The sequence below is a fragment of the Drosophila melanogaster genome, chromosome 3R (genome assembly GCF_000001215.4).
Source record: "Drosophila melanogaster chromosome 3R".
NCBI classification, from domain to species: Eukaryota; Metazoa; Arthropoda; class Insecta; order Diptera; family Drosophilidae; genus Drosophila; species Drosophila melanogaster.
Window position 1 is genome coordinate 5,547,929 of NT_033777.3, and position 22,866 is coordinate 5,570,794.

General features: G+C 44.5%; 8 protein-coding genes and 2 non-coding genes across 21 annotated transcripts, besides 3 other annotated features; 4 read left to right on the forward strand and 6 right to left on the reverse strand.

Moving 5' to 3' along the window:
- Positions 1-186: 186 nt before the first annotated feature.
- Positions 187-3,240, reverse strand: mia (meiosis I arrest). Of its 3 annotated transcripts, none has more exons than NM_141290.6 (3): positions 1,895-2,704; positions 1,665-1,834; positions 187-1,260 (listed from the first exon to the last, which is right to left on the reverse strand). In NM_141290.6, the coding sequence occupies exons 1-3, from the start codon at positions 2,690-2,692 to the stop codon at positions 459-461; spliced, it is 1,770 nt and encodes a 589-aa protein (NP_649547.3). In that variant the 5' UTR covers positions 2,693-2,704; the 3' UTR covers positions 187-458. The 3 variants fall into 3 exon arrangements, with proteins under 3 accessions (NP_649547.3, NP_001287181.1, NP_001138010.1); NM_001300252.1 differs by having other exon boundaries at positions 429-1,260; positions 1,895-3,240; NM_001144538.2 differs by having other exon boundaries at positions 429-1,260.
- Positions 3,241-3,515: 275 nt separating this feature from the next.
- Positions 3,516-3,777: a mobile genetic element.
- Positions 3,778-3,828: 51 nt separating this feature from the next.
- Positions 3,829-4,443: a mobile genetic element.
- A 451-nt stretch (positions 4,444-4,894) lies between these two features.
- On the reverse strand, positions 4,895-6,388 carry Pcmt (Protein-L-isoaspartate (D-aspartate) O-methyltransferase). 2 transcript variants are annotated; one of them, NM_080508.4, is made up of 4 exons: positions 6,201-6,388; positions 6,003-6,139; positions 5,343-5,747; positions 4,895-5,117 (listed from the first exon to the last, which is right to left on the reverse strand). In NM_080508.4, the coding sequence occupies exons 1-4, from the start codon at positions 6,253-6,255 to the stop codon at positions 5,034-5,036; spliced, it is 681 nt and encodes a 226-aa protein (NP_536756.1). In that variant the 5' UTR covers positions 6,256-6,388; the 3' UTR covers positions 4,895-5,033. The 2 variants fall into 2 exon arrangements, with proteins under 2 accessions (NP_536756.1, NP_001262287.1); NM_001275358.1 differs by having other exon boundaries at positions 5,298-5,747.
- A 311-nt stretch (positions 6,389-6,699) lies between these two features.
- Positions 6,700-6,962: a mobile genetic element.
- A 193-nt stretch (positions 6,963-7,155) lies between these two features.
- Snm1 lies at positions 7,156-9,858 on the forward strand. Its single transcript, NM_141291.4, has 3 exons — positions 7,156-8,273; positions 8,331-8,784; positions 8,842-9,858. The coding sequence occupies exons 1-3, from the start codon at positions 7,207-7,209 to the stop codon at positions 9,610-9,612; spliced, it is 2,292 nt and encodes a 763-aa protein (NP_649548.1). The 5' UTR covers positions 7,156-7,206; the 3' UTR covers positions 9,613-9,858.
- Positions 9,735-15,724, reverse strand: Pi4KIIalpha (Phosphatidylinositol 4-kinase II alpha). Of its 5 annotated transcripts, none has more exons than NM_206432.3 (9): positions 15,614-15,724; positions 15,037-15,417; positions 14,339-14,966; positions 12,147-12,265; positions 11,744-11,874; positions 11,451-11,646; positions 10,571-11,391; positions 10,439-10,507; positions 9,735-10,373 (listed from the first exon to the last, which is right to left on the reverse strand). In NM_206432.3, exons 2-9 carry the CDS (start codon positions 15,199-15,201, stop codon positions 10,370-10,372), a joined length of 2,133 nt encoding a protein of 710 aa, NP_996154.1. In that variant the 5' UTR covers positions 15,202-15,417; positions 15,614-15,724; the 3' UTR covers positions 9,735-10,369. The 5 variants fall into 5 exon arrangements, with proteins under 5 accessions (NP_996154.1, NP_730944.2, NP_001368956.1 ...); NM_169063.4 differs by having other exon boundaries at positions 15,037-15,444; NM_001382052.1 differs by lacking the exons at positions 14,339-14,966; positions 15,037-15,417; positions 15,614-15,724 and adding exons at positions 12,613-12,765; positions 12,849-13,438.
- Positions 11,950-12,110, reverse strand: snoRNA:Pi4KIIalpha-a. Its single transcript, NR_048326.1, has one exon. It is a non-coding gene; the product is annotated as a snoRNA:Pi4KIIalpha-a (small nucleolar RNA).
- Positions 12,544-13,645, forward strand: asRNA:CR46136 (antisense RNA:CR46136). The gene has a single exon (NR_133328.1).
- Positions 15,725-16,048: 324 nt separating the features above from the next.
- Positions 16,049-16,887, reverse strand: CG14671 (uncharacterized protein). 2 transcript variants are annotated; one of them, NM_001275359.1, is made up of 2 exons: positions 16,478-16,887; positions 16,049-16,412 (listed from the first exon to the last, which is right to left on the reverse strand). In NM_001275359.1, exons 1-2 carry the CDS (start codon positions 16,795-16,797, stop codon positions 16,265-16,267), a joined length of 468 nt encoding a protein of 155 aa, NP_001262288.1. In that variant the 5' UTR covers positions 16,798-16,887; the 3' UTR covers positions 16,049-16,264. The 2 variants fall into 2 exon arrangements, with proteins under 2 accessions (NP_001262288.1, NP_649550.1); NM_141293.2 differs by having other exon boundaries at positions 16,194-16,412.
- A 49-nt stretch (positions 16,888-16,936) lies between these two features.
- On the forward strand, positions 16,937-19,507 carry CG12746 (uncharacterized protein). 3 transcript variants are annotated; one of them, NM_176406.4, is made up of 4 exons: positions 16,937-17,096; positions 18,160-18,470; positions 18,539-18,957; positions 19,017-19,507. In NM_176406.4, exons 2-4 carry the CDS (start codon positions 18,214-18,216, stop codon positions 19,430-19,432), a joined length of 1,092 nt encoding a protein of 363 aa, NP_788583.1. In that variant the 5' UTR covers positions 16,937-17,096; positions 18,160-18,213; the 3' UTR covers positions 19,433-19,507. The 3 variants fall into 3 exon arrangements, with proteins under 3 accessions (NP_788583.1, NP_730949.2, NP_649551.4); NM_169067.5 differs by having other exon boundaries at positions 16,937-17,054; NM_141294.5 differs by lacking the exon at positions 16,937-17,096 and adding an exon at positions 17,238-17,525.
- A 66-nt stretch (positions 19,508-19,573) lies between these two features.
- CG2931 (uncharacterized protein) lies at positions 19,574-20,687 on the reverse strand. The gene has a single exon (NM_141295.4). It carries the CDS (start codon positions 20,591-20,593, stop codon positions 19,685-19,687), a length of 909 nt encoding a protein of 302 aa, NP_649552.1. The 5' UTR covers positions 20,594-20,687; the 3' UTR covers positions 19,574-19,684.
- Positions 20,688-20,992: 305 nt separating this feature from the next.
- Rheb (Ras homolog enriched in brain) lies at positions 20,993-22,563 on the forward strand. Of its 2 annotated transcripts, NM_169069.3 has the most exons (6): positions 20,993-21,111; positions 21,278-21,343; positions 21,472-21,543; positions 21,647-21,854; positions 21,914-22,043; positions 22,100-22,563. In NM_169069.3, exons 2-6 carry the CDS (start codon positions 21,295-21,297, stop codon positions 22,187-22,189), a joined length of 549 nt encoding a protein of 182 aa, NP_730951.2. In that variant the 5' UTR covers positions 20,993-21,111; positions 21,278-21,294; the 3' UTR covers positions 22,190-22,563. The 2 variants fall into 2 exon arrangements, with proteins under 2 accessions (NP_730951.2, NP_730950.2); NM_169068.3 differs by having other exon boundaries at positions 20,993-21,343.
- Positions 22,564-22,866: the final 303 nt, after the last annotated feature.

Sequence of the window (22,866 nt, forward strand, 5' to 3'; positions counted from 1 at the left end):
GTTAATATTTTTCTTCACCAATATTTGTACCAATTCCACCAAACATATATCATGAACGCTATCATGATCATTTGATTACATAGTTACCTAATAATTTTTGTTTTCAATGACTTCAAATATTTTATTAATTTTTATAAAATATATATTATATATTCTTTCGTTGCACATGTGAATATATTTATTTATGTATATTAAAAAAATACAGCAAATTATTTTTAATTTAAATCAAACATTTAAAGATTTTAACTATTGACTCCAACATACAAAATACTGATATCCACTTCTGTGTGTCCATTCGGAATGCGCTCAATTTGTTCTTATAACTAGTTTTAAAGCAATATTGGTGAGGTTTTGACCTGTCTTCCAATGGCTGCAAAGCAAACCTTTGCGGAAGATTGTAATATAAAAAGTGTATTATTTTATTTTTTAATTATTTCATACAGAGATAGGTTATTGAATTAAGTAATTATTGGACAATCTGCCGTTATTGCTTGACGTAGGAACAAAGCCATTTTTGAAGGATGGTCGTTGTTAGGTTTCAAATGTATCACGTTCCTGGCCGGCGAACTGGATCGCTGGGAATTGGACGGGATTAAGCCGTTTTTGAATTGATTAACCACTAATTGAGGAACCACAAAGTCCGATGGTTTGGAAAATAAATCCTTCTTTTGATGCTGAAGCATTGTATTGCAAAGATTTGGCGTCGAAATTTTGACGGTCTGTCCATTCACAGAAATTGAATAGACAGATTTGGGTGCTTGGCTTGTGGGACGAATACCATTCTTGGGCAGCTGGGTGCCAGAGACAAGATCGTTGGAGCCGACGGATCGAGATCCTTTCCCTCTGGAGTTAAGGTGTTCTGTAGCCATATTTTTCAACTTCAGTTCTGCTTCCGCCTTGGCTGCAGCCACTGCTTGTTTCTTCGTACGCATCACGGTGACGCCATCGCTCATCAGCGTGCCCAAAGATCCATATCTCTCCATAAACTCTTCCGGCAGATCAGGGGGTTGATGTATGCCCATCAGCACGGGAGAGCACATCTTCATCAACCGATGACGAATGTACTTAACTGCTTGCCTGTCTACGCTGGAGCTGGGAGAGTCATTACTGGCGGCCATGTGTGAATCGATGTGTTCAGATAGGTACTTCAATTGAGGCAAAATGCATGCGCGGACCGCATGATTCCCCATCTTTCCCAGGCCTATGACGGCCCCAAACACCGTTGTCAGTGGCTTCTTCAATAGCGCCTTGTTGTAAACACTGGAATATAAATGAATATTTTTTAATCCGATAGAGATTGCAAGCAAAAATCAATTGATTTAGCGAGCAGCGAGATGTTATTTTAATAAACTTTTAGCACACTTCTTTAAGCATGTGGTCGCACGCAACATTTGCGCCATAGACGTTATTATCGCTGTTATCTAAAATTATTATCAATATAAATCGAAGGGGTAAGCAACTTATTTAATTAATAGCTTGGTGGTTATTTCAGATATTATATGATTTACAATGAGTTAACGTGAAACGAGCTACGTTAGGTATTTTGTAACGACATATTAATATTAATTAATATGATTATATTCCTCTACCAGATGGATTTCTCTCTAATAAAATGATATGAATTCACAAATAACCCAAAGAACCCACACATGATGAGTACTTGCCCAATGACTCTGGGCAGGATGCCGTTGTCGGCAGCGTCGAACTGGCGCACTATGTGGGCCATTATGTTTCCGGAGTATTCCCTTAAGGCCCAGTGATCCTCCGAGTTCGGAGATGCGCACACTTGTTTGGCCAGCAGGCAGGATAGAACGGCTGGCAGGAGCAGGTGGAGCTGCAATTCAACAGATGCATTCTTCAGCTTATCCTATTCCTCTCAGAACCAAATACTTACATATTGCAATAGGCTGAAGCGCTGGTTTCCCAAAAGAGCTCGGACCATGCGCATAAGGTAAAGGAGCAGCGGCAGGTTCTGCTGGGCCACGTTGATAGCCACTGCGTCCGCAATGAACTTGGTCAACCTGGGCAGCAACTCCTCCAGCGAGGGATCAGTGGAGATGGCTTTGAGAGCAAGCACGCGCCGGGATTCCAAGTCGCCTACGCAGGCCTCGGTTACCAACTCGAAGAAGTTCTGCTGTTCCATGCTCAGCGGATAGCGCTTGCTGGGCTTTAGCAGCACCTGCTCCACCTTTAGCCACCCGGTGTGCATGGGAGGCGGCTCCAATGAAGTCTCCGGCACGGGTTCCGGCACAGATTCCTGCACGGATTCCGGGTAGGAAACGAGAAGTTCATCCTTTTTTTCGGCGGTTACAGCTTCGCGGACGGTTTTTAATACTTTTTGGGAAGGAGGCATTTTGCAATCGTCGCAATGGACCAGCCTAAAAAAGATGTCATAGCAGAGGTCGTCGTGCATTCGGACGGCATGCTGGATGTGAGACAGTTGCAATCGCCGATCCCGGATGCGCCGCATGTATTTTCCAGCCTCGTTTAGCAGATTTGTAATGTCTTCCTTAACATTGATGGATAGCCACTGTGCTACTCCGTCGTCCAGATGCAGACCAGTGCTGTGGAAGAATATCGCGGATAGAGAACGCGGCGACAAAGAATGTCTGCGAAAACTTTTGTCCTTGTCGGGCATTTCATTCTGAGACGTTTTCATTTTAGTTGCGTTTTTGTTTTCAAACTGCCACATTTTGGCACTAGTGATGCCACTGGTCGATAGGCGATGCACGACGCCGTTATCGGTCAGAAAGGGTCGTCACTCGATACCGATACCCGCCAATTGAATTTTCAAAAATATCAAGCGAGAGTTTCAAATGCGGCTTGTTTGATTTTTTTTTGAATGTCAGTTCAACATTGGCAAAGCTTGCCACAACCTATCCGAGGAGTAATACTGTTTCCAACAAAAACACTTCATAACCAATTATTTTAGCTTAGCCGGTTATTTAATTACAAAGTTAATTATATTATATATCATATATATCATCATCACATATATGTGGGTTGTATTACGTGGTCCACAATTTGGTAGCTAGGTTAATTAGGTTAATCATCATTGACGGTTGCACTCCGGATACACTTAAAAAACAATATATCCCTAATAGCACAGATTCACTTCCCATCATTGTTGATTTTGTACAAACTTACTTAATATAAAAATAAAACTGTTCATTTAATAAACCGCGTTTTTAGACTTTTTTGTGTAATGTGTGCCCTCTGGGAGAACTTCCCAGGTCGAGCTCCTTTCGACTACTGCCCTTTACAGCATTTCCACAACCGACTGAACCTGACTTTGACATAATTGTCAAGTGAAATTGTAGAAACCGCCTAGTACGAATGGGAATAGGAAAGTCCGTATCAGTTTCATACAGTTTGGTATATATATATATATATATATACATACTATACTATATTTGCGATTATTGTTTAAAATTTGTTTTGCACTGATTTAAAGTGTAATCTCCAATATTTATATCAATAATTTTACTCAAAATATTTCCCATGCTGTCGCATACGAGAGGTAACGCCTTAGTCGATTTTTAGATACCCGTTACTCAGCTAGTGCAAGTGCGAACCAAAATTTCATGTACTTTCTCTGGGATATCGATTGGGTATAAAATGAGACAAAATGTGTAAGAAGGGGCGTTGCCAAAATGCTTTTGGTATACCGATAGAAATGGGTAAGATAATCCATAAAACGGAAAAAAATAAAAATATTTTTCCAAAAAGTCGGCTTGTCAGCTTTTGGTAGTTTGTGGGCATAATAGTGGGCGTGGCAAAAGGTCAAATCTATAGAAATGTACATATATTGTATAATTAATATAAAACAAGAAGGAATGTTATAGTCGAGTTGCCCGACTATCTGATACCCGTTCCTTACCTAGTGTGAATGCGAACGTGAAATTCCATCATTATTCATCATTATAAAAATTGTTCAAAAGTGTGGGCGTGACTTGGTGTCTTTAGGGTGTTAGAGTGGGAGTGGCAAAAAGTTTTTTTCATATCGATAGAAATTTGAACGTCTAATAAAATTGAGAAAAATTTGCTTGAATGTGGCCGTAGCAGTTTTGGGCGGTTGAAGGGAGTTAGAGTGGGCGTGGCAAAAAATCTAGAGAAACTGTATTTTTGCTTAAAATTATTAACACATTTTTCAAAATTGTGGGCGTGACATTTTTGTGCGGTTTGTGGGCGTGCCAACATAGGTCAACAAACTTGCGCTGTGTCGATGTCTCTAGAATGCTGAATCTTAATCTTCTAGCTCTTATAGTTCCTAAGATCCCGTTCATACGGACAGACGGACATGACCAGATCGACTCGGCTATTGATCCTGATCAATAATATATATACTTTATATGGTCGAAAACGCTTCCTTCTGCCTGTTTTCTACTTTTCGAAGAATCTACTTATAGTCTACTTATTTACTCTACGAATAACGGGTATAAACGTAATTTTTTTAAAACATCCTGATTAAATAAATGGTAATGCTGTTCCTGAATGTTTTAGGGACACTTTTGGTGTTTTAGCACTTGATTAAATTGTGACTGATTAAATTATATTTTACGTTCCGGACATCTATAGTTCACTTGTTGGATCTCAATTTATAAATGTCTATGATGGTGAGCTGGTTTGATGAAACAAAGCCAGTCAACTATTTAAAACTTAACCATTCGAAGTATAAGTATTTAATTAATAATATTAAGCACGAATATTTAACAATTATCCTATTCTTCATCACTATTAAAACTAAATCTGTAAATCGGGGAAAAATTCTTAAAGGTGTAGTTAAAATTTATCTCACTACGGACATAAAAAAATTATGATTTCATTAATGTAATATGAAATGTTGAAGCTGCTTGGTAACTTTAAACAAAAAAACGAAAAGACAGCGTTTGTTCGGTAAACTTATATATTTGCACTCAACGTGAAAAAAAGCAATTTAATTTTGATTGATTGATTAACTAGTAAGCCAAAATTAGGTAGAGAAAAAACACGAGCAGCAGCACCGCAACGAGCGACCTTCCCACTCTGTGCAGTCAGGAGCGAAGATCCGTGAGAGGGACGTACATTACGCCCATGAGACGTGTCATCTCCACCTTCCCATTGGCGTCCTTGTCGTACTGTAAAAATGGTTATATTATTATATATTATTATATATTATTATGTATATTATTATATATTATTATGTATATTATTATATATTATTATGTATATTATGATATATATATATTATTATGTATATTATTATATATATATATTATTATGTATATTATTATATATATATATATTATTATTATTACATATACATATTATTCCAGCAGTTATACGAATCAGCATCTGCCCACCTGTTGCATGTACTGAGACCCGCCGTCGGGACCGACTGGAACTATCAGGCGTCCGCCGCTGGCCAGTTGGTTGATGAGTTCGGTGGGTGTGTCGGGAGCAGCTGCTCCTACATGGATTGCATTATACGGGGCGTTCGGGGGGTATCCCTTGCGGCCGTCACCCTCGACGATCAGCAACTGGCCGGAGTCCAGCATGCTACGGTCGTCGGTGTTTAAGTTGGCCTTGCTCCGCCGCACCAGCTCTGCCTGGTGCTCTATGCCCACGATTCGGGTGTCCGCATCAACGCCCTTAGCCTTGATGTAACGATAGAAGCAGGCTGTGAGGTAGCCAGATCCAGAGCCCACATCCAGTATACGTGCACCGGGCTTCAAGTGGTCGCGTAGATACTCCAAGGCGAAGGCATGCTGGGAAAGAAAAATGTATTAATCTCCAGTTTAAAAAGACACTTTACTTTCAGAAATTATAAGAATATGATGGGAAGAAGCTACGGGAGTGAAGAACTAGTCTTCAAATGATGAGCCATTGATATGTTTTTAGTGGATTAAAGAAAGCTACTTTTTTATGCTGCCTCCTAAAAGCATCTTGAGTGTGGGCATTGACTCCCACAGCAAACATGGCGAGCAAACTATTTGTTTTTCAATGTCCTGGCTAGGAGTTACCATGTGAGGAGCACTGATGGTGACACCTCCTCCAATGGGTTGCGGGGCGTCCATGTAGGGGTTGCGCGGAGAGTAGTGCTTGCGGTCGGTTTCCTTCATCGCCTGGGCCACCGCATCACTTGCAATGACGCCGTGATCTTGGGGATTCGGTTCTATTATTAACTCGGCCCATTAAACGGAGCGAATTCAAGGGCTCACCCTTCAGTTGGCGAATCAGGTCTTCATTATTGGCTCCCACGGATCGCCACGCCATGCTGAAGGCGCGGAAGAAGAAGCCCAGTTTACCAATCCGCACCACAAGATTCCCTTTTTCCACCGTCTTGTTGTTTTGTTTAGTTTGTTATAATATTGTACCAGAGGTGGCAGGCCAACGATAACACTGACAAGCAATCGACACATTCAAGCAGTACTCATACATCAACTGAGTTTTGGGTCGTATGTCCTGCATCTAATAAGTTTAACTCCTCTGTTGAATTTATATTGAAATAATATCTGTTGAATATATATAATATCGATAGTTGCATAACATTTTCAGTTCAATAAAAATATCACTGGTCGAACTTTAATAACTAAAAGTGAACATGCTGCTATGTACATGGATATGTAAAACATCTAAACCCGTGCTGTCACTGCTGTGCAGGTAATATTATATTAAAATTATATAAAATATATATACATATATTTTTTTAAACTTTTTTTTTTTAAGTTTAAATCATTTATTATTATGCATTAGGAATCGTTCAGTTCCTTCTGAACTTAACCTAATGTGTAGCTTAAAAGATATTATGGATTCTGTTCCTTAATTATAGTGTACACATATGTACCGTGGAGAGATTATTGTATTCTCTTCAGACGTCGGAGGGAAATAAGGTCGACAAGATCATTCGCCAACGTGTTCGGGTGGGCGCTAAGTCTGTCGGCATATCGGCTGCTGTGGAAGTTTATTTGGTCTCCCAATGGTATGGCTGCGTTTAAGCAATGAATTGCATTTAATCGTGGTCCCTGCCATATTCCTAATCCTTTCCCGAAAATCGTTAAAAAGATTATATATACTTAATTTTTGCTTGAGAGATATGGCGGCAATTTAAATTAAGCGCTTGATTTTAGTATGACCTTGTGCTTTATCGCCTGTCGATATGATAAAAGCGGTTTCTCTGGCAATCGAACCGTGCGATCCTGGCCCTATTTGTTATATGTAAACAGGATGTCCAATGTAGGGAAAATAAAGATAAGATCCATTGCGGATCTGCAGGCCACAGTACGAGTAAATGTAGAACCGGACCCAACGCCCACGATCGAGAACAGAACGCCGGACAAGAAAAGAGCGGGAAGAACTCGTGCGGCTTCCACGACAAAAAAGGTCCGACCAAAGACGGAAGCATGTCCAATCATAGCCAGCACTGCGTTCAAGCGTTCCAGCAAGAAGACTCCGCTGCCAGGACAAATGCGCATCGATAGCTTTTTTACAAGTGCCGTCAAGAACTACAAAGTCAAGTCAAGTTCCTCTTGCAGGAAGGTGGATCCTCCGTTGGACAAGCGAAAGGTATCTACCAAAGGGCGCAAGCGCCTCTTCGAGGAGTCTACAACAACCTCATCTGCCTTTACGGGCAAGCTGGATGCAAAGCCGTCAGAGAAGCGAGTGCAGCCTAGTCGCCGTGCGAAAGGCAAGGAGAACGCTAGCCTCTCCGAAGTGCACGTAATTGACCTGTGCTCCGAGGACGAGCAGACCATAAAAAGAAAGCCATCCGCGATAGCCTCTCCCTGTGAAAAAAGCAGCGATGTCCAAGCAACCAAGTTTAGAACTCCAGAGACTTCCATGCCAGAAGCCAAGCTAAGCAATTCCAGCCTAGACCTAGTGGAAATCTCCCCCGGTCCCAACAAATCCCCAACGAATAACTTTTACCGGTCATCGCCGGCTGCAATCACAAAGGAAAGCCCCCTGGGCAAAAACTCTAAAAAAGGAACTGTACGCAAACAAAGAAAACCAAAGCCTTGTCCGCCCTATAAAGTAGTGGAGGGTACATCCTTCTGCGTCGACGGCTTTCAGTTTGGGGAAATAGAGGGAGTCACACATTACTTTCTCACGCACTTTCATGCGGATCACTACATCGGCCTGACTAAAAAGTTCTGCCATCCCCTCTACGTGAGTCCTATTTCAGCGCGCTTGGTGCGAACGTTTATTAAACTCGATGAAACGCACATTCACGAAATTGATGTGGACCAGACCCTGGACGTAGATGGCGTCCAAGTAACCGCCTTAGAAGCTAACCAGTAAGAGCAGTCGCTTTTTTTTGGCAGCTTACCAAACTGCTATTTCTCACCTTTCAGCTGTCCTGGAGCACTCATGTTCTTCTTCAAACTGAGCTCTGGCGAATGCATACTGCACACCGGGGACTTCCGAGCTAGCGCGGACATGGAATCCCTACCAATCTTCTGGAACCATTCAAACATCGACCTGCTTTATCTGGACACAACGTATATGAACAAAAACTACGACTTCTGCCACCAAAGCGAGAGCGTTGACCGAGCGGTGGATCTGGTGCGCGCCTTCCTAGAGAAAAATGCAGCCAAACGAATCCTTATCGTCTGCGGCTCCTACGTGATAGGAAAGGAGAAGATATGGTTGGCCTTAGCGAAGGAGTTCACAATGAGGGTTTGGACGGAAAGCAATCGCAGCACTGCAGTAAGATGCCTGAATTGGCCGGATCTAGACTCCGTGCTAACAGAAGATCGCAGCGGAGCAAACTTGCACGTCATTGCAATGGGAAAAATCAGCTATCCGGTAAGTGTATTTCTAAAATATATCAATTTTTTAGTTAGCGATATTATTTTGTTTCAGAGCCTAGTCGATTACTTTACTGAATTCGAGGACCAATATGACATGTTGCTGGGCATAAGGCCCAGCGGTTGGGAAAAGAACTCAAAGCCTTCGTACGGCAAGCGAATTAGCACGATCGGCATTGAGTACTCAGAACACTCCAGCTACAAGGAGTTGGAGCGCTTTGTTCGCTTCCTCAAGCCAAAGCGAGTCATAAGCACCGTTCCCGTGGGCCGCGATCTCTATGTCACTGGAGAGGTGCCCATACGGTGGTACAAGTACGAAGGTCGGGCATCTATGCTGCGTACTGGGTTTCAGCCTTCGATATCCACTTTCCTAGCTACGCCGAAGCGAGCTTTTGCAAAATTCAGTGCAGATACTGAAATGTTCTTGAGCCCCGTGGATGAGAATGCTTCCAAAGGGAGTGAAGATAAGAAAGACGATGACCGGGAGTCCGTGGTGCCAACGAATCATGTAACTATTATATCCGACACTCCGGAAGAGTGTTTTCAAACTGATTCCAAGATACCAGTTAAAAACGAGCCTCTGGCACCGGACACGTCACCGAATTCTGAAATAGTTGCACAACTCAATGCGATGGAATCCGAAATTCCATATGTTGAAATAGACATTAAAAACGAAACTATCGCACCTGATGCAGTCCTCATACCTCGTGTCCCAACGGAAGATACATTTCAAAGTACGGATTGCAATGTTATTGGTGTCCAGAAAAGCCAGGCAGTCGTGGTTAGTAGACTGACATCCGATGCATCAGACGATTGGCTCCTGTAGTGATTAAATTTCGGATAAAAAAGTCCTTTGGATTTAAGTATGGCTGCTAGTAGTTTTAAGATATTTTGTTATGAAATAATAAGGTATATACATACTTATGTTCGAAAAGGGCTTTAGTTTCTGTTAAACTTTTATAATGTTTTAATATCTTTTATATAAGGCTTGCCTTTTAAATACTTTACATATGTATTTTGGTTGATATATATATATATTCCCACACTATTTAGTTGCGAACCGTACATAATGAAATAAATTGAGTTTTAGTTTGGAGGAAAGGAAACCATTAAATATGTGCTAATGCTAATAACAATGGGCGACCTTAACTCAAGTGCTAACGAATGTAAATGAGCTTTGTATTTTTCACCTATATGCATTATGATTTCATTCAAATAATAAAGAAATGTATAAACCACTTGAGCGAGTGCTTTAAAATGATCTCCTTCTGATTTCTGCATACTTTATGCGAAAACAATTGACTATACAAGCACTTGACAAACATAAGATATTTCCTAAATATGTAACCATGGTATGGGTAAGTCATCCCAGAAACTAGTAATACAAGTAATTAATTATTGAATATGACCATTTGAGTTTTTTGGCAAAAAATACATTTCTAGGCTCCGTGCTCCGTGATTACGATTTGGAAGTATACTAGACAACAACTAAGCGCATATACATGATGAAAAAGATGAGACTGTAGTAACCGGCTGCTCGATTTGATTTTTGGTGGGGTCGGCAGGGGCTGCTCCATGGTCATTTAGCTAAAAGTGAAGTAAGTGGCTAGTAAGTGACAATGCGACGAAGTACCAATGAATCGGCAACCTACCACCAAGAGAAGAAAGGGCTCTTATTTTGGAAGCGCTGCGTAAAAGAGAAGAAACGACTGCCACTTGATCTGAAATGTTAGAAACCATTATTGGCCTCCTATAATCCGGAGTCATGAAAGTATGATACTTACCGCTCGACAATCACCGCTGGCATCTGGACCAGTTGCACCGGCGACTTGCCATCCCTCAGTGCCTGTGTGAGATTTAGAATCTGGCCCCGCATCACCGACATCTGGCGCTCGAAGAGACGCTTGTCAAAGCCGCGATCCTGCTGGAAGAGGTACAACAACTCCGTGCAGATCTCCTCTACAAAGTTCATATCTGACAACTGCGGCAGCACCTGCTCCTTGATTTCTTCGCTAAACGGAATTTTCGCCTGTGGCAACCAGGCCCAATGGTAGGGATAAGCTCGCCAAGAGTCCGGATGCTTGAAGGGAAAAGCGAGACCATTGTCGATGGCAGCGATCCGAATGAAGGCCGAGTTCACCACATTCCAATCGGGTTCCGACGTAGGGGGGGATCTCGACGAGGGTTCATCTTCGCTGCTGGCCAAACTGCTGCTATCTTGCTGTGCACTTGTGGCTGCTCCACCCGCTAGGTGGTTCGAAGGGCGACCACCAGTAGTCGGTTTCGGGCTAGCCTGCGGCGGCTCGTTTAGGTCAACGATTTTTGAAGCCCCCAACGCATTGGGCAATTTGGGGGTCACAACTCCGTGCATAGTTCTGCCGCCAGTGCCTCCCACCTGGGTCGTGATCTTAGGGGCCACGTACTTGATCAGCCAGTTGTCGTTGCCACGGTCCGTGTTGCGTATGATATAATCGAGCACGACGAGGCGCTCGAACTGCAGTTGGAACGACTTCGCCACTGAAGGCGGCAAGGGTTCGCTTTCAAAGCGCCGCAGCCAATAGTCCGCATCCTTGTAACCCTCCACGAAGAGCTGAAAGGAGCCAGTCTGCAAGGAATTTTGACTTGGTTAATACCCAATCGGTTTGTTTTTGGAGACGAGTTCACCTTTAGAGGAAGGCTCATTCGGTTGAAGTGAGCCGACGGATAGTGCTCTTTAATGCGCTTCTTCAGCTTGGCCTTCTGTCGATCAATGCGTGCGTAGTTAAAGCTCTCGGCAACCAATCTGACCACTCGCGTCTTTGGAACCACATTCAGATTGAGTTTTCGATCAACCAAGCTGGCTCCTGATTCGGAGAGGTACCTAAGAAATATAAATACCATTTTAATATATATATCAACAAATGAAATAAGTTCCTCAATTGGCTTTTAATGAATGGTGACAACTTGTATTATCTTACCCCTGATTGGGAATCAAGCAAGCTCGGCCAAAACAACACGGGCAGCACAGCTTATGCATCCATTTCGTCCACTTCGGATTCAGTCTGCCATAGGGTTCCTCGTCCTTTGGCTTAAATACGGCCAGGCATTGCTAAGGGGGAGCATCATAAGAAATGGCATAATAAATACATAGAGCATAAGCGGGTAAACAATATACAATTCACTATTTTGAAACTGTTTCAGGAAAAAACCAAAAGTTTTGCAAAAGCCTTATATTTGCAGTACTTCCCCGATTACCCGATCTTATTTATCTATGCGCGGAAAAGTAAAAGATCGACGAAGTTAGGCCCAGAACTGGACGACCCAACTCCCACCTTATGCGCAAGAACGGCTAGAAGATCGTCACCCCGATTCCCTACTCACATGGGAGGCATCCTTGACAAAGTAGGAACCACTGCTACCCTGGTAAATGCGCTCGGGCAGCACACCATTCTCGATGGCCCCCTCCGCCTTCGCCACGATCTCCGAGAAAAGCGGGTCATCTATAAGAATCAAAGATTAAAATTAAAAATAGGCATTAGCACTAGGGCTTTAAATTACTAAAAAAGTTTGTGCGTAGAACGAAGATTCGCATGCCTCAAGCGACGGGTAAAAAACGGACTGTTCGTCATTTATTAAAATTGAACAAATTTGCTATATAATTATGGTTTTAATAATTTATAAACACACCAACGAAATAACGTGCCATCTGTTGGATAAAAATAATTACAGCAAACATGCACGAAAACGCTTATAAGACTGCGATGAAATTCAAGACCCCATCCTACACTTTACTTTATATCAAGGAATGGCATAGGACTGTTGACTACGCTAATCCTCTCCACGCTACCTATGAAATCAAAGTTGTCGTTGAAATCGCCCTGCAAGTCCTGGCAAATGGTAAACACTTGCGGTATGAAGTTTTCGCGACTGCTGCTCGACAAGCGCGACATGGAGGCACTGGTATATTAAGTGCGCCGGCAGTCGAGAGGTTTCGAGTCGGCTGGCAGTTGATAAAGGAGAACCAGGTCACAATTAGCATAGCCAAAGCGTTTCGATAAGGGCCAACCCCTTGCCACCACTTACAGAGGTTCCTCAGCGGGCAGTTGGCACAATTGCAGCGCGGAGCCGCGATTTGAACGGTTACTGTGTCTTTGGAGTCACGCGCCATCGACGGTGAGTTCACCAGAAAGGGCGGATCGCCCTCCTTGTCCGACTGCGACTCCAAGAAATCCTTCTCCAGCGGGCACTTGTGCTCGCAACAGATGCAGGCGTAGGCGGCGGAGGCGGAGGGCACCGAGGAGCTGCTCTCCAGCGCATCCTTGCTTGTCGTGGGCTGCTCATCGTCTCTTGGTTCGCTTGGCTCTTGGTACTTGGCTGCTATAGCGTTCGGCAACGGCACCTGGCTGAGAAACGACTTAATGTTGTTTTTCGGCATGGGGCTATGTCCAATTGGCGACAGTTGCCAAAGGAACAAGTTCCATTTTTGAAGTGCCTTCCTCGAAATTCTTTATATGCTTCCCGACTGACTTCGATTCCGAGCTACAGACGTCCACGGTGACATCCAAGTACACCAAGATTTATAACACACAATTTTGTGCTCAATTTCGAAAAAAAACTAATTCTTGTAAAAACCATAAAATTGTAAAAAATGCTTTGAAATGTGGGGCGATGACTATAGGATTAACATACAAAGGGCAAGCGAAATATGGCCATCTAGTGATATTCAGTACTGAGTAAAACGATTGCAAAAAGAACAGACAAACTATAAATCGCTTTCGGAAGTTATTTCGAAATGCAACGAAAACAAATCGGAGGGTATTACTCATCAGCGTATGTTCAAAGGCAGCAGAGCAGTGCGAATCACCTGAGTCACAAAGGTCAAAGATCTAGATGAGTACTCATTTGGCAGTGTATATCGCTCCCACAACACACTCTACATATATCTATAAAAGTTAGCTCAATTCCCTGCACAACGTACAAATTGACTAATATTTGAGTAAGCACTTCATGGACTAACCAATAGAAATGTGGTTATTCTTATGATTGCATTGATTCATATATGTATTATTTATCTTAGCAAGGGAATACAAAAGCAGTTTGTATTAGTTTTTAAATAAATCTAAATGTAAATAATTCTTTTGGAGGACGGAAATGCTTGGGTTGACCAGGGTGCTTTTGTTGACTTTAATTTAAATTTAAAACGTATAGCAGCTAGGAATCTAACCCTTATCATTCTATTTAAGAGTCTTTTTGGTTCATTTGGTCGGACATTTTGTCTAGTTTATATTCACGTTTAGTTTATATTCAAGTATGTAACAGAGGCGAAATAGCTAGTTTCCAGTTACAGATCCTCCCCGTATAAAAGAAATTAGATGAAGTTGAATGAATAACATCGAGGCCCTAAATAATCTGTTCTAAGCTTGCGCTGCTTGTGGAGATAGAACCACCATATGTAGCCGTAGAAGTGATAAGCACATCATGAGTAAAGCCACAAAGCAAACAAGGCAGCAATGTGGTCTGGGTGTGGTAGGAAATGCAACTTGTACGACTTCATTAGACCGCTGCGCACTCACCGCCAAATGTGTTCGATACAAACTCCACATGATCGTGCCCGCGTCCTAGTCCGCCCAAAAGCTCGCTGATGCGACTTCCGTGACTGGCATTGCCTCCCCCCAAGAGCGGCTGTGACTCCCGGTTGTCGCTGCCGGCGTCCGTGGACATGCCCTCGAAGTCGATTTCTGGCACCAGGCAGATGTCGTCGGCCTCGTCATGCGGATGACGGGCGAGAGCAGTGTGCGAAGTGGTTTTCAGCGGAGATGTCAATGCAGATGAGGCTACCTTCGCGGGTGCGATGTGACAAATAATCGGTGGCTGTTGGCTGCTGCTGTCGATGCTATCCTCAGCGCTACCTTTGAGTCTTTGGTTGCGCGGGTTTGAGCTTCTCTTCAGCAGCACAGCTTCTTCGCCATCTTCGTCGTCGATCTGGTCGTCGTAATGCATGACCAAGTTATCCAGTTGCGGTTTCTGAATAACAGCATCGCCGCCGGCACTCTCCTCGCCTGGCGGCAGCCCGTTGGTGTGGTTCCTCTCCTCTTGCGCCTCTTCCTCGTCATCCTCGTCGTCCACCGACAGTAGCATGGGTTCCCGCGCCTTTTTCCCTCTTCTCCTTGTCTTGCGTTTGCCCATGCCGACGGTGTTGATCTAAGGAAAAAGTCAGTTCATATTGCCATATGTATTGCAGAAGGTGAGGTTGAGAACGGAGTGCACTCACCTCAACTTTGGTGGTCAACTGGTTGCTTGTCGACTCGAAGCCATTTAAAAGCGGAGACAGTTGGTTTCTGGGCGGAGGTTGGTCCTTGGCAAAGTCCCCGATGAGATCCACCTCGTCCTCGAGCTGGAGCAGCGGGGGATCCGTCTGATCCCGAGCGCCGCTCATGTTCGCACTGAGCAGGGGGTGGCAGGCACGTGGGTGATTGGGCGTGGGTCAAGAGGGCTGGATGAGTGGGAGGTGCCGTTGCCCTCAATCCGCAGCTGACGGAACAACAAAGGCCCGCGCTGTGCTGCAGCTTCTTCTTGCGCTTCTATCCGCGACTTTTTGGGCGTCGCTTGGTTCTGTTATCTGCTCCTCCGCTTTTCCTCCGCTCGCATGTTCCTGCACAATATGCTTATATTATTCGGGCTGCAAGTTGATTACATTACTTGCTAATTGCTTCAATTTTGTGCTTCTATTTCGTTTGGCAATTTATTATCGATTTTTGGTTTAGAACCCCAGCTTCTGTCCCAGTTTTATTTCAGAAACGGATCTTGGGACGCGGAGGATCTCAAACACCATCGAGATAGGGACTCACCATGCACTCCGCAAATGTAACAAGTGAATTACGCGTTCGATTTAATTTTCGCTAAGAACACGAAGCGAAAAATGGTTGACAAATCAAACAGCTGACGAGTAGAATTCGCGGTACTGCCCACTTGCTGGTTCTGCACTCGCCGAGTGGCAGCCTCGCACATGAGAGCGCTGAGCGGAAATATTTAAAATTTAGGCGTACTAAAATATCAAGATAAGGTTTGTGGAAGTCTATATTGTATAAATTAGCTAAATAACAGTGCAAAAATCTTTGTTTCTAACTCTTAAAGGTTAGAAAAACGTGTGAAAGTAGAACTAAAGACAAGGGGAGCCAATTTATGGACTTCTTATTCTGTGAAAAACTAATTGGCTTACTAAAATAAGAAAAATTCTAAGCTCGATATAAATATGTAGTCCATTTTAATAATGTTTGTTATTTGATACTAAAGAAAAGGCATTTCTGGGCGTCATTTATAGGTTTTTTTAAACGAGGTGGGATCATACGTCAGATAATTATGAAATTGACGTTTCAGATAGATCAACAATAATTTCTCGCATATCTTCTTCATCGAGAGTCAGTGAGTGCTGTTTCAATAATGTTTTCAAATCTACTTTATTCTTAACATTGTATGGATTGTGTGCGCGCCATAAGTATCTAGCTAAGCAGGGCACTCCTTCGCAGCTTTGTGATCGAATCCAGCGCTTCTCCTAGCTGCCGCTGCAGATTAGTGCTCTCGGCGACCAGCTCTATGCAGTCCTTGAACTTGTTAACAGCATTGCGCAAGCTCATCGGTGGCAGTACCCTGGAAAAAGGAGTAAGTGAGTTATCACATTGACCCACATACACACAGGCTTTATCAGTGCTCACGAGAACCAATGCAGGGGCTCCACGAAGCCCTTGGACTTGTCAACCGCCTGTCGCTCGATGCAGACGCCATCCGTGGAGTCCACGACCCGGCAGAGGGCGTTAAACTCGGCACTGTTCTCCGTGGGAATCTGGGCCGTGGACACGCACTGGCTGCCTCCGTGCTGAAATCTAGTGCGGGCCAGGAGAATCGCCCCACTGGCGTTACATCGCTCCAAATTTATCCGACACTGGGTGTGCTCCTCAACGAGGTGGAACATGTCCAGGTACAAGTCATCCAGTAGCTGGCCCGCGGCCTCCTTTTCGCTTCTTTGAATGCTCATTGCGGGCTGAGGAATAACTTTATTTATATATTATTATTATTTCGGTCTGACGGAGATTTTTCAATCATATGATCGCACCAACAACCCTGACTTATCGCTGCTATGCGCCGAGTTGGCACTACCGTCGATAACAAATGTTATCGCCAGCCCTATTCTGATTTGCAAACTAACAACCGACTGATTTGAATCAAAACGAAAAGAAACGGCTGAAAAAAGTTTGGTTTTGTCGCGTGCATACGAGTTTTACGCAATGAATTGTAATTACTGCCGCAACAAACACGGTCATGCCCAATTAACAAGTAAACGGTCAAGCTGCACACTCTCGGGGAATCCGACTAACGAAAAGGGCAAACAGCTGTTGTTGTTTTCTTGCGCATTAGTTTTTGGAGAGGGGTGAGGTGAAAGGGGCTGGCTTCGCAGTTTGTTTTACGATGCTGTTGCGAGATTAGAGAAAGTTTATAAAAAGCCCTGCCATTAGCATTCAGCAGCATTAGCAATCGGGAAGCAGTCAAGTTGAAACCACGTCGGGATTAACGCCACCAGACTAACAACGAGTGGATGCCCCAAGTGCAAACAGTTCCAAAGTCAACTCAAATATACCCAAATCCCAGGAGATTGCATCGGATCGGGTGATAATGCCCGATAGTTGTACGGCGGACCTACGAAGTCGCCGCCGCGAAAATCCAATCGACCGCAACGGCAATATTGGCGGCACAGGCAAGGAGCAGGTGCTCGTCAGCTAGCCAATAGTGTTTTTGACGCCTGGCTTGTTAAATCCATCGCGTGTGCATATGGCATCGGCATCCTATACGATATAGCCGCTCACTATACCATATATATATGTGCACCACACACATCCATACCTATCTGGCCATACGTAACCGCGTTTGATGACAAACATTGACGAAAAGCGTGGCCAAGTGTGCACTGAAAGAAAAGCGAATGCTATGATTCCTTCTACGAACCCTATAAAAATATTTATCAACATTCTAGTTTTAGTGTGAGCAAATGCTGGCACAATCGCTAGGATGATTGGAAACATTTTTATCTCAATTTATACGTCTCGTATGGGGCCTTATTTTTTTCACTATTTGTATCTAATCGCGAAAATCGTAGGCTTGCCCATGCCACCGCTTCAGTAAGGGGGGGTTGCCTGCCTATTCCGGTATACTCTCTAAAAGCATTAGCTTTTTCATCAATAGACTTCCCAATCTGCGACTGATAAGCACATATGCACATGAAGTAAAAAAGTTAGATAGGCCTTCTTTTCAATCTATCCCACACCTGAAGTAGTTTACCCGTCCGCATACATAAGTGCAATCATTAATGACTCGTCGTTTGGTTATCTCTTCAATTATTTAGGCGACAAGCACCAGGCCTAAGCTGACAACCGAATATACCCAACGGACTAACGAAATGACTGCGAGCAAGGAAGGTCAAGAATCCAGGCGAACCCTCAGCGACAGTTCCGCAGAGGACGTCAGGAATACAGGATCGAGGACCAGGACCAACGACGACGAAATGTGGCGCAATGAACTTGCTATGAACACGGACAGCAGCTCCGTTCAGCCAGAAAAGCGAGAGGAACGAAGCCACAGAACAGGAAACTCTAATGCGAAGCTCAGCGATGCCGTAGATGTTGTTCTTCGCGTTCTCCTCGTCATTACCTTCTTGTGAGTGTTTTGTGCTTCATTCCAAATGCCGACAAAGTCCATAACTCATATATGACTCATCTCTACAGCAAGTTGGAGACGATGACAGCATTCAAACGGGAAATCCACGAGGAAGAGCTGTGGCTATACAAGAACCCAAGGCGACCGGACATTGTCAGGGGCGGGGAGCTGCTCTTCTGGGTGATAGTGGCTCCCTTTCTGGTCACTATCGCCTTCTACTGGTACACAAGAGACAGGCGGGACTTTAGAGCCGCCAGCTGGGCCTGGACACTGGCCCTGTGCATGAACGGCATCCCAACGAGCGTACTAAAGATAACAGTGGGGCGGCCCAGGCCCGACTATTTTTACCGCTGCTTTCCCGATGGCGTGATGGTGCTTAACACAACGTCAAATGGCGTGGACACCTCCATCCTGGATTTCAATTGCACAGGGCTTCCGGGCGACATAAACGAAGGCCGCAAGAGCTTCCCCAGCGGACACTCGTCGTGTAAGTTGAATGTTGGAATTTAGTTCTCGATGCTAACCGTATTTATATGCCTACTCTAGTCGCCTTTGCGAGTTTCGGTTTCATTGCCTATTACATTGGCGCCAAGCTGCACGCCTTTGATAGCCGGGGACGCGGCCACACCTGGCGGCTCTGCATCGCTGTGATACCTCTGTTTATCGCACTGCTGGTTGCAGTTAGTCGCACCTGCGACTACCACCACCACTGGCAGGATGTGACCATCGGCGGGCTGATTGGCCTGTTTGCAGGCTATATAAGCTACACACAATACTATCCCTCCATCTTCTGCCCTGATGCCGGCATACCACTGGTCAGGTGGCCCAGCAGAGAGGGAAGCCAGTACCAGCGACTGTCTGGAAAGGACGACAATGGCAGTCGTGGTCCCCACCATCTCGATGGTGGGGATGCGGTGCGGAGACCTCTGCTCGCTGACAAGGAGGAGTCCAAATGGTACTAAAAGCTTTACGTAATATTATTGTGAGTGTTGCTTTCCCGTTTAAGGTTTTTAAACATATTAGACAATTTCTGATTTAAAAATGTGCTGCTGGTTTACCTCGTAATAGGATGGGTAGGGTTTGTTAATAAAAACTAAGCGCGTCAATTGCTAAACGTAAATTTATTGCTCATCTTTAGCAGCAACATCCAAATCTAATTTGCTACATCAAAGTGACCGAAACTAGCCTAAAGGACACGATATGCACACTCAGATTCAAGTCATGGAATTGAAGGCCTGCAGAAGCACCTGTTTTTCGCGCTCCTTTTTCTTAACTACGTCAAGACTGCGTTGTCGCCACGTGCTCTTGCGCAGTTTGATAGGCCGGCTGCCCACATAGCGGCCGTCCATCTCCTTCATGGCCCGTATAAAGTCGGCCGGTTCTCTGAAGCTCACGAAGCCAAATCCCTTGCTCTTGCCCGTGCGCTTGTCCCGCACCACACGGGCCCGCTGAAACGAGGGGAACTTGTTGAAGGTCCGGGTCAGGACCTCGTCGTTGACGTCGTTTCCCAAGTCACCACAAAAGATGCGGAAGTCATCGTCGGGCCAGTCAGCCAGCGAAGTATCCTCCCACACGGTGCCGCCAGCGATACGCACCGTCTTGCGGTCTTTCTTTTTCCGCTCTGTTGTCTGGAAGGATTGCAGCGCCGATGATGCGCGCGCTGCCTTAATGGCCTCCTCTGCAATGGGATTGGGTCCAGACTTTTCCGCCTTGAGCTTCTTCAGCTTCTGCGTTACGTCAAAAGAGACGGCGTTGATGTCGATGGAGGGCGCGGCGGCCACGGTGGGCACGTGCACAGACTGCCGGCACTGATAAAGTTTGGGGGCGCTGCTCAGGACTACGGGAGTGGCAGACATAGCCTTGGAAGAACCACCTCCACTGCCCGTAGGCACGAAGGTGGACATAAACGTGGGTGGAGGCGGCATCGGGGGCGGGGGTACGGTCAGACGCGATCCTCCATTGCCCTGGTGATGCTGCAGCTTGTGCTGCGAGTTTTGGTACGTATTGGCGGCTATGATCGGGCGCACCTGGTTGGGCACGAAGAGATTGCGGGCGGGGGGCTTCGAGATCTCCGCCTCGAAGCGTGAGAGCTCATCCTCGATGTTGCGACGCTTTGTACCCATTTGAAGTGGGGTTTTCTCTTTTAAAAAATCAAATCAAAGCAAGTTTTTACGAAAGTGCTGCAGAAAACTCGGAGTACTAAACAAATATCGATTTCGTTCCCAATCGATTGCACTATTTTTATTTTAAAGGCCTGTTTAGACATGTCCACAGAATCAGGCTCTATTTGCAATATATAACAAATAAAACAGTTATTTTAATATCATAAAACGAAGACATTTAATATGTTTTAACTATTTAAGAAAATAACTGCGACTTTTTACACTTGATTACGACAAGCACCTTTCCGAACGGGCCTTGATATTTTCTGCAATTGTTGACCGTTAAACTAGTAGACGATAGTGTAGTGTGACGGTTCCTCATTAGCTGGCAAATGCCTTATGTTAGTAGGCTAGGAGTGGTATTTCGGCTTCGTCGACACCAGCACTGATTCAACTTCAGAATTACTGTTTTCTTTTAGACGATCTGATAAATAATACTGGAATTAAAATCGCCGGAAAAGCTCTAGCTGTGATAGAAAGTATCCTCAGCAAGCAAAATAAACGCAGAAGCAATATTCCTCATACACACATTTAAAGAAGGAGCACGGGCATACCCACACAAGCGCACAAAAAGTCGAGGGGCGACAGCAAAAACAAAAGTGTGGAAAATCACAAAACCAATAAATTTCTCCATTTATTTCAAAGCACTGGGCCCCAGGAAAATGCCAACCAAGGAGCGCCACATAGCCATGATGGGCTACCGATCAGTGGGTGAGTTTTCCCAGAAAGTTCCGCCAGAAGCACTGACACTGTTGCTGCTGGCACTGGTAATTGCGTAGTATTTCGACAACAGCAAGAACTATGATCAATTGACCATAATAATTACGCTTCGCCCGCAGGCAAATCGTCGCTATGCATACAGTTCGTGGAGGGCCAGTTCGTGGACTCCTATGACCCCACCATTGAGAACAGTAAGTGTCACATCCCATTCCGTGCGGATTTCTTAGAAGCCAGGCTGACTCCATGCTTCGATAGCAGTAGCAATGCGTAATGATCGGTAATTCCCATTCGCAGCCTTCACCAAGATCGAGCGTGTAAAGTCGCAAGACTACATCGTAAAGCTCATCGACACGGCGGGCCAGGACGAGTACAGCATATTCCCGGTGCAGTACAGCATGGATTACCACGGCTACGTCCTGGTGTACTCGATAACCAGCCAAAAGTCTTTTGAGGTGGTGAAGATCATATACGAAAAACTGCTCGACGTAATGGGCAAGAAATAGTAGGCTTCTTCCCCGTGGGTTCCGCTTGAGAGCTAAGCTAATCTTTTTTGCCTTTCAGTGTACCTGTGGTGTTGGTCGGCAACAAGATCGATCTCCACCAGGAACGAACCGTTTCCACGGAGGAAGGCAAGAAGCTGGCCGAGTCCTGGCGAGCTGCATTTCTCGAAACGTCCGCCAAACAGAACGAGGCAAGTACCAAGACGAATCACACTAGCTGAATGCAACTAAGGTACTTCCTTCGCAGTCCGTGGGAGATATATTCCATCAGCTACTGATCCTCATCGAAAACGAGAACGGCAATCCCCAGGAGAAGAGCGGTTGTCTTGTATCGTAGGGCGGCTGAGTAGCTAAAACTACGGCCGAACTGTTGGAAATACGGCAAATCGCTATGGCAATACGAAAATCGATTATCTCTTATCTACACAGTTGGGTCAGCGTGCATGGCGGGGCCGTACCCTTTGTGCGCAGCAGGAAAATCTAAAAATCTAATAGACCTAGTATTCTTAAGACCACACAGCAAGTAACCAATATCAAGCGATCTGAATGCGTCCGCTAAACGCTGCCCAGCAGGTTTTGTGGTTCGCGTCTGGCGCAACACAACAGGTTTAAGTTAGTACGTTTTTTTTACAACAACAATTCAGTTACAAATTTCATATACAAATTCTGCAAACTTTTAGTTTCAATTTAAATATAATTTTTCAAAATACTATTCAAGATTGTATTTTAATGGTCAACATTTTCGATTGTGAAAAATATAGAGGTTGATTTACTAAAGTTACAAGTGCGTCGAGAAGACCTGCCAGTTGCAATTCCAAAAAGCTGGATTTACTTTATCTCGTCCCTATAACTGATTAAATAGGACCAATACCTTAATGATTTCTATAGATTCCCAACCGTTGTGAATTCTCTGGAGACCAAGGTTCAGCAAGTAAAAGAACTGGGAGGATCTCGGTATGGTTCTTAATAAGAGTAATTTCAAACCAAATTACTATTTGGATAAACTGAAAGACT

Excerpts from the sequence above, each read along its gene's own strand:
- CG14671 (NM_001275359.1), bottom strand. The coding sequence starts at position 16,797 with ATGAGCATTCAAAGAAGCGAAAAGGAGGCCGCGGGCCAGCTACTGGAT. Across the intron at positions 16,413-16,477 it reads GAGCCCCTGCATTGGTTCTC|GGTACTGCCACCGATGAGCT; the intron begins GTGAGCACTGAT and ends TCCTTTTTCCAG.
- mia (NM_141290.6), bottom strand. The coding sequence starts at position 2,692 with ATGTGGCAGTTTGAAAACAAAAACGCAACTAAAATGAAAACGTCTCAG. Across the intron at positions 1,835-1,894 it reads GCTTCAGCCTATTGCAATAT|CTCCACCTGCTCCTGCCAGC; the intron begins GTAAGTATTTGG and ends GTTGAATTGCAG. Across the intron at positions 1,261-1,664 it reads ATCCTGCCCAGAGTCATTGG|TGTTTACAACAAGGCGCTAT; the intron begins GCAAGTACTCAT and ends TTTATATTCCAG.
- Rheb (NM_169068.3), top strand. The coding sequence starts at position 21,295 with ATGCCAACCAAGGAGCGCCACATAGCCATGATGGGCTACCGATCAGTG. Across the intron at positions 21,344-21,471 it reads GATGGGCTACCGATCAGTGG|GCAAATCGTCGCTATGCATA; the intron begins GTGAGTTTTCCC and ends CTTCGCCCGCAG. Across the intron at positions 21,544-21,646 it reads TGACCCCACCATTGAGAACA|CCTTCACCAAGATCGAGCGT; the intron begins GTAAGTGTCACA and ends TCCCATTCGCAG.
- CG2931 (NM_141295.4), bottom strand. The coding sequence starts at position 20,593 with ATGGGTACAAAGCGTCGCAACATCGAGGATGAGCTCTCACGCTTCGAG.
- CG12746 (NM_176406.4), top strand. The coding sequence starts at position 18,214 with ATGACTGCGAGCAAGGAAGGTCAAGAATCCAGGCGAACCCTCAGCGAC. Across the intron at positions 18,471-18,538 it reads CTCCTCGTCATTACCTTCTT|CAAGTTGGAGACGATGACAG; the intron begins GTGAGTGTTTTG and ends TCATCTCTACAG. Across the intron at positions 18,958-19,016 it reads CCCCAGCGGACACTCGTCGT|TCGCCTTTGCGAGTTTCGGT; the intron begins GTAAGTTGAATG and ends TGCCTACTCTAG.
- Pi4KIIalpha (NM_206432.3), bottom strand. The coding sequence starts at position 15,201 with ATGAGCGGCGCTCGGGATCAGACGGATCCCCCGCTGCTCCAGCTCGAG. Across the intron at positions 14,967-15,036 it reads AGTTGACCACCAAAGTTGAG|ATCAACACCGTCGGCATGGG; the intron begins GTGAGTGCACTC and ends CTTTTTCCTTAG. Across the intron at positions 11,647-11,743 it reads TGCTTGATTCCCAATCAGGG|GTACCTCTCCGAATCAGGAG; the intron begins GTAAGATAATAC and ends TATATTTCTTAG.
- Pcmt (NM_080508.4), bottom strand. The coding sequence starts at position 6,255 with ATGGCGTGGCGATCCGTGGGAGCCAATAATGAAGACCTGATTCGCCAA. Across the intron at positions 6,140-6,200 it reads CCTGATTCGCCAACTGAAGG|ATCACGGCGTCATTGCAAGT; the intron begins GTGAGCCCTTGA and ends CGAATCCCCAAG. Across the intron at positions 5,748-6,002 it reads CCATCAGTGCTCCTCACATG|CATGCCTTCGCCTTGGAGTA; the intron begins GTAACTCCTAGC and ends TTTCTTTCCCAG.
- Snm1 (NM_141291.4), top strand. The coding sequence starts at position 7,207 with ATGTCCAATGTAGGGAAAATAAAGATAAGATCCATTGCGGATCTGCAG. Across the intron at positions 8,274-8,330 it reads ACCGCCTTAGAAGCTAACCA|CTGTCCTGGAGCACTCATGT; the intron begins GTAAGAGCAGTC and ends CTCACCTTTCAG. Across the intron at positions 8,785-8,841 it reads TGGGAAAAATCAGCTATCCG|AGCCTAGTCGATTACTTTAC; the intron begins GTAAGTGTATTT and ends ATTTTGTTTCAG.